General features: G+C 36.8%; 1 protein-coding gene across 2 annotated transcripts; it reads right to left on the bottom strand.

Annotated features, from left to right (window-relative positions):
• Window positions 1-569: 569 nt before the first annotated feature.
• On the bottom strand, window positions 570-5,640 carry LOC145436939 (cyclin-Y-like protein 1). Of its 2 annotated transcripts, XM_080314132.1 has the most exons (4): window positions 5,064-5,640; window positions 4,393-4,483; window positions 2,369-2,488; window positions 570-643 (listed from the first exon to the last, which is right to left on the bottom strand). In XM_080314132.1, exons 2-3 carry the CDS (start codon window positions 4,480-4,482, stop codon window positions 2,387-2,389), a joined length of 192 nt encoding a protein of 63 aa, XP_080170258.1. In that variant the 5' UTR covers window position 4,483; window positions 5,064-5,640; the 3' UTR covers window positions 570-643; window positions 2,369-2,386. The 2 variants fall into 2 exon arrangements, with proteins under 2 accessions (XP_080170258.1, XP_080170266.1); XM_080314140.1 differs by lacking the exon at window positions 5,064-5,640 and having other exon boundaries at window positions 4,393-4,778.
• Between the last annotated feature and the right edge of the window lie 1,797 nt (window positions 5,641-7,437).

Raw genomic sequence — 7,437 nt, forward strand, 5'->3', positions numbered from 1 at the left:
ATTCTAGTTCTTGTTCTTTAAAAAAGGATTAGTTGCAGAACAATTAGAAAACGCGAGGAATCGTTAGGTGTAATCAGTAGGGATTCTTTTTCACTACTCAAAATTATGTCAAAATTATAGCGTTATATCAAAAAATGAACTTTCTTTCTCTATTCTTGACAAGCTACTTAGTGAGGCATACACTTTCCACCCGATAATGTAGGAAAGTATCTTTCGTCGTAGTACAAATTATTTTAATTATTTCTACCATGATGCGTAACGTAACTACTGGAATTCTGCATAGAGCTAGATTTTGTTACAATTAAATTTTTACTAGTGAAAATTTGCCAGTTTTTGAGCGAAAAAGGTTTTTTTTCAGGTCAAACTACTTCGAAATGACAGACAGTTCCAACCCGAAATGAAGATAAGTAGTACAATTCTAACATTATGTGGAAAACGCCTAATTTGCGTACGATAGGTCAAATTTGGTCAAGATTAAAAAAGTGAAAATTCTGATTTTTAAGCTCAAAATCTTCCGTTTTTGAGGTAAAAAAATCGCCCTACTATCATACAGTTAACAAGTGCACCTACCTAGTACGATACGCTTCCAGTACCAAGGACATAAAATAGTCTCCGCGTATGTTAATAACCTTTCCAAATAAACCTGAAAAGAGGAAGAACCACGTTACTAATGACACCAATAATCTATCCAATAATCATTGGCAGCGTGCCAAGAAGCAAATAATACAATAAGGAACTGATTTGAAGTTGAAAATATATTAATAAAAACTGGGAATGGATTGGGATATCGACGCATTTATATTGATATATAGTTTTTCCGCCGATGACAATATTCGATGGTTAACTGGATCTTGACTGAGGAATATAAATAGAAGAATATTAGAGAAACTCATTCTAATATACTGGCGTGTCACTCATTCTTCATGAAGTAGCGGTGTGCTCATAATTTTACGGCCTGCTTGATAAAACTTTTAGGGGTTGCCCAAGAAAACGCTGCACAGCACACGGATTTTGGCTTAATCCAAACCTATAGAACCATTGCTATATAAGACAAAGTATTTATTAGAGATATTTAAAAAAAATCAATATGAAAATGTTTCAAATTTGGCTGACTACAATATGAAATTTGAAGGTTGTATGAAGAAACGATGCACAAAATAATTTGGCTCAATTTCAACCAGTAGAAGCAAAGTTATTTGAGTATGAAATTTTTGGATTTGTAAAAATTAATTATTTACTATGGATCTAGTCATCGTGAATACTACGTTTTGGAATCCAAAATTTTGACCATGAATAACTTCGCTCCTACTGGTTGGAATCGAGCCAAATTTGTTGTGTTCCGTTTTTTCAGACTACCTGACAATGTTGTGAGGCAGCCAGCAGGGTTGTAATGACTCAAGTCGTCACGATTTTCTGATGACTCGACTCGAGTCATATTCTCAAAACACGGAAATGACTCGATTTGGAATCGAGTAAATGCGCATCACTTTAACCAAGTCATATGGCTCGAGACTCACTGATCAGTCAACACAATGACTTGAACTCATAATACCATGACTCGGACTCGACCCAAAGCTAGCTGATTTGGAGTAGACTCGGTGTGAATTGAAAATGACTCGGCTTGACTCGAGTCCAAACTATAAAAGTGAGATTGACTTACGACTCGGAGCCTTGTGACTTGGTTACAACCCTGGTAGCCAGTAAAATATGAAAAAAATTTGGGGTTGTTTTCCCACAGCTTTCTTCTTATATAGCAATGCTTCCTGGGTTGAAATAGAGCCGAAATTGGATCTCAATTTCCATCAAGCAGCCAGTAAAATTGAAAAAAAAAATTGAACAGCCAAATCGCAGCATGTCTTAGAAATCAATACTACAAGAAATCGAGTAAAAATGGACGTCATTACTTCTACTTTTACTGCAGAAACGATTTTAATCACTTTTACGTGTTTCATAGTTTTACGAATGCAATTTTACCGGAAATCGATGACAAAACGAACCAACTTGATAACGTGTTCTGTCATGGGGAACGGGAAGTAAGGTAGAACAAACAAAGCAGTCTCCCGGGAATTACAGCTATTAGATCTGCTGTCGCATGATCAGAGGGCTGATAGAAACTTGAATAATATATTCATATCTAAATAAAACTGACACTCGCCAGGGGTGATCCTTATGATCTAGTAAAGATTTCAAAAGCAATTTGTAGCTTATATCATCAATCGTGGCGTCATATTTTGTGATACGATTGTTGATATCGAATTTTCCTTCTAATTCCTGCTAGTTGCTGACGATCACCCCTGATGAGTGTCAGCCGAAAACGTTTAGGTTCGTTTCAATATGATTATATTATTCAAGAAAAGAAATTCCTTACCAAATTAACTATTGCACATTACGCAGTCGATTGCACCGCGCTACGTAACGTCCTGATGAAGCGATAAATATGCCGATGCTCCGTCTCTCGCCTGTCGTAATCCGACGGCACACGATCGCGCTGCAATGGAGATTGAAAAAAATCGCGTGTTAAGTCTTGTTATCGTATTGATAAATCGAACCTTGGCAGGTTACTCGCAAACATTGTCTGTCGGGCATCAAAACACAGCGCAGACTTGGGGGCAACAAATTTTCAGATTTTCTAAATTAGATAGAATTATTGCTATACAGGAAAGTCTTTATCCGTATTTGACTCGAATTAGAATTATAGCCACACGTTTTTTCCCGAATTAGATCAGAATTATAGGTAATATCTTTTTCAAATCAGATTAGAATTACGATTGTAACTAGTTTTTTCTTCAAGTCACGTTAAAATTAAAATTGCATCTACAGTGAATTCCAAATTAGATTAAAATTAGAATTAGAATAATAGCTACATTTTTCCAAGTTGGATTAGTATTAGAATTATAGCTATTATATTTTTCTTCAAATCAGATTAGAATTAGGTTTAAAACTAGTTTATTTCCAAATAATGTTGGAATTATATTGCAGCTACAGTTTATTCCAAATTAGAATAAAATTAGAATAATAGCTATAGTTTTTTCAAATTAGACCGGAATTTCATTTTATAACTAGTTTTTTCTTCAAATTGAGTCCATTGAAATCAGAGTCCATTCTCATAAGTACGAGAATTGCAAATGTCAGTGCACAGAAAAATGGGCTCAATTTGCAGTGTATAGTTCTCTGTAAACCAGAAATTAGGCCAATATCACAATTAGATCATTGAAACCTCTTACATATCAGATTAGAATCAGATTGACGGTATCCGGCTTTAGAATTAAGTAGCTGTCCGAGTTTGCTGTTAACGATCTTGATGTGATGCAAAAAATTGTATCGTGATTACAGTTTGGCGGTGCTGGACCTAGCACAAGTCCTCAAATAATATTATGAACCAGGCACGTAGCCGGCCAAATAATAAGGAGGGCGTTTCGAAGCCAAAGGGAGGGGTGTCGAGTTTTTTCGGACTTACTAATATAGCATACTATATATCAACTCATTAGGGTTAAGTAGGTGCGTAAATGACGATTATACAATCTCCTCGTGTTGATGAATATACACGTATGATAAGCTTGTCGAGGAAACCGGAAGTGCTGTTAATTAGCGACTACCTGAAGCAATAAATACGTGCGCTTATTAATGAGTCGAACAGTTAGACACGTCTTTACGTAGCCTAGGTGACGAGTTGCGGAAGTCAAAATGTCCGAGCTTTTACGCAACATGTGCTACAACGACGCTAATTTCAGTTGCTTCAAACCTCTCCTCTTTTATAACTCAAGCCTTGACACACATTTTCTTATGGTTATGTTCAGGTATTAGCGGAAATCAATTACGCATGTACATGTTTGCGGAAGTTTGTTGTCATTCAGTTTTGGATGACTTTCTTTAATCACGGTTCCAAATCAGCATATACTTATAGCCATTGTCACCAAGCCATCGGGAGATAGGAGCCAAACCATACTAGGCCCGAGACGCAGTAGTTAGGCCAGCGATGGTATCTTCCGTACTAGGGCTATTGCAGATGCGACCGTGTAGGCCAGCGATAGTATAGTGCGCACCGGGCTTATTGCAGACGCGATTCTTCAACCCAGCGGAACTAGGCTGGTTGAAGACGCTATAAATCAGGCCAGCAACGATTGCCAAGCGCGTGGCGATCAAAGAGCTAATTTTGCAATCATCTCAGTGGGAGATAGCTTCACGTTACATTTGGCATGGACGAATCTCGCTAATTGGCCGCGCGCAACACTGATAATAAGATTTATTAAACTGCAACTGAATATTAGCGTCAGAACGGTTATCCCAAAAGGACGGCGCTTCATAACTAAGGGGTTTCGAGGTTTTCACCCCCGAAACCCTTACTCGGGCTACGGGCCGGCTATGAACTATTAAAAATCGAAATAATCTCACTGTCAAAGGATGCTTTTTTTCATCAAAAATTTCCATAGTCTTCTTTTCACTGTCCCATTTTTCGATGAGGTGATAAACAGCTAATGCCATGCTGTATAGACAGAAAATATGAATGGCAACATTATTGGGTAACGGAATTAGTTTCAACTCGTGCCTGATATTGCAAATTGACTATGGTTCACTTGAATCAAAATCTAGTGTTAATTCCAATTATTGGAGTCGCATAGCGAGAGATGAGTTTTGAGAGAACTGAATTATCGAGTCACAGTGTTGACAATCGGAAATCGATGACAAAACGAATCAGCTTGACAACGTGTCCTGTCATGGGGATCGGGAAGTAAGGTAGGGCAAACAAAGTAGTCTCCCGGGAATTACAACTATTATCATGTTATCGCATGATAAGCAGGCCAACAGAAATTTGAATATTATATTCATACTGAAATAAAACTGACACTCACCAGGGGTGATCCTTACGAACTAGTAGATTTTTCAAAACAAGTTTGTAGCATATATCAGCAATCGTGGTGTCATATTTAGCGATACAATTGTTGATGCACATGTTCTTTCCAATTCTCCGCTAGTTGCTGACGATTACCCCTGACGAGTGTCAGCCGAAAATGTTCAGGTTCATTTTAATATCAATATACTGTCAAAGAAATGAAAATCCTCACCAAAGTAACTACTGCACATTCCGCACCGCTCTAAATAACGTCCTGATGAAGCGAAAATATGACGATGCTCTGGCTCTCGCTTGTCGTATAATCTGACGGCACACGATCGCGCTGAAATGGAGATCGGAAAAAACACTGGTCGTAAGTCTTGTTATCGTATTAATGAATCAAACCTTGGCAGGTTATTCACAAAAATTGTCAGTCATCAAAATACAGCACAAACTTGGACAACATATATTCAGATTTTCTAAATTAAATAGAAATATTGCTGTACAGTGTTTATCCAAATTAGACTTGAATTAGAATTATGCCACACACAGGAGCGTAGCCAGGGAGTGGTTTCAGGGTTCGTCAACACAAGCAGATTCTATAATCGTCATTTACGCATGTACTTAACCCAAATGAATTGACGCTATATTAGTAAATTCGAAACAACTCCCTTTCATTTCAAAACCATCTTATTATTTATCGACTGGCTAAGCGCCTGGCCACACAGTTTATTGCAAATTAGATTGAAATTAGAATAATAGGTACACGGGTTTTTCCGAATTAGAATTATAGCAACAGGTTTTACAAATTATAGCAAACCACTAATTATGGCTGACAGTATTTTTTTTTAATTAGACTAGGATTAGGTGGTAGGGTTAGAAAAAATTAGGTTTATGAGCGCGCGGGAATGTTTTTTATGCTTGTACAACTCAAATACCCATCGGTCTGCTTACTACATTTTAAAGATTCTCTCCGCTATTGTGTATACAAGAATATACTTCTCTTAGTAACCAATTTCTCGTGAATTCCGAACCACATTGACGTGTGTTAACTTCTGGTATTAGGTGATAATATCATTTTCATGTCTGATAATGCCACTTGTCAAGGTGATACAAACGTAAGTTCAAGCTACTTTAATGTTAATTCATTCAATAAGCTTGTGTTTATCATGAAATTACTTGGATTATGCTGAGTTTCGCTATTAAAAAACACTGTAACATGATTGAATTAATCAAACACAGCGCAAATAATTACAAATCGCCTGCAGTAGGTATTCTTTTATGATATACGAAGGAGGATGACACGATTATCTTATAATACTCTAGTAATTCATTTATTTATCTTGTGTTAATTATGAAATCACTTGGCTCGCGCTGTAAATTACACTGCAACGTAAAAAGTTATTATATTTAATCTCATAAGTTAGAGCTAAATTTGAATTCGTTGGAAAAATAAGATTCAGTAGGCCTACTTGATTATCAAATTAGATTTACTTGAGTAAACGTGAGGAGTTATAAGTTATTCTACTGAAGTTTCTACGAGGTGAGGTCCTGTCAAAAACCACTAACTTGATTATTTCGGAATAGAATAGACGATCAACTTCATTCGTCAAGCGGCATAAGACCCCTCATACATACATACACAGTACACACTTACATTAGCTGATTGGGGCTGTCTATTCTTACGAGGATGCTTGGTAAAACGAGGAAAAAGCCTTGAACAGTAGTTGCGGACTTACTTGCACTAATTACTAGCTACATAATACAACAAGTTACCACTCGTTGATGTAACTGTCCTCATTTGTATGCATAGCCTACGAGAAATTGCTTACTGAGGGAGGTACTTTTTTGAAGATTGCAACAACATAGCCATATATGTATTTATCCCGTATACACAATATTTGTATAACACGATATTTGAAGGTGGAGATGAACTAACGAAATTTGGTGTCGTGGTAGATAATTTTAAACTGTCGTAACTTCGTATCGCTATGATGTCATATAACACTGTCCCAAGTCCCAGGACTATGACTGAAGAGCTCGTCGAATGAATATCGTTAGTCAAGATGATCAAACAGAACGAATAGAAGCTCACCGTAACATATACTGCTATTTGACAGACTTCAAATACAGCGAAAAGTAATTATGTAAGTCATACTACATGGGCAAGTGTACAAGTACATGTAGAATTAATAATAAATGAGATTTACTTGCTACACTCAAGTACAGGTTAAAGAAAAGATTTCCGAATGGGTGAATGAGCTAGTTTTTTATTCCAAATTTTGTCTAAAACTGAAACTGTCAAGAACTGATAAAGTACTCTAAAACCAAGTCACTTTTTACGTGGAGTGAGTCGATAGCGAAGTACTTGCACATTTTGGAGTACTCAAGTATAGGTTTGGCCTGCTTGCGCTATACTTAATCAAGTGATTAACTGTTTACACTGCATCTACTTCTATTTCAGAGTTGTCGGTTTTTCGAGCAAACTATACCTTCAATACTTACTTTTTACCTCACTCGGAAATCATCACTTCTTGTCCTTTACTAGGAATTTACTGCTACTAAAATGTTGAAATGTACTTCTTTTCAGTGGCCTTGGTGAGCGG

The sequence above is a fragment of the Botryllus schlosseri genome, chromosome 1 (genome assembly GCF_051294905.1).
Source record: "Botryllus schlosseri isolate E-star chromosome 1, Bs_hap1, whole genome shotgun sequence".
NCBI lineage: Eukaryota > Metazoa > Chordata > Ascidiacea > Stolidobranchia > Styelidae > Botryllus > Botryllus schlosseri.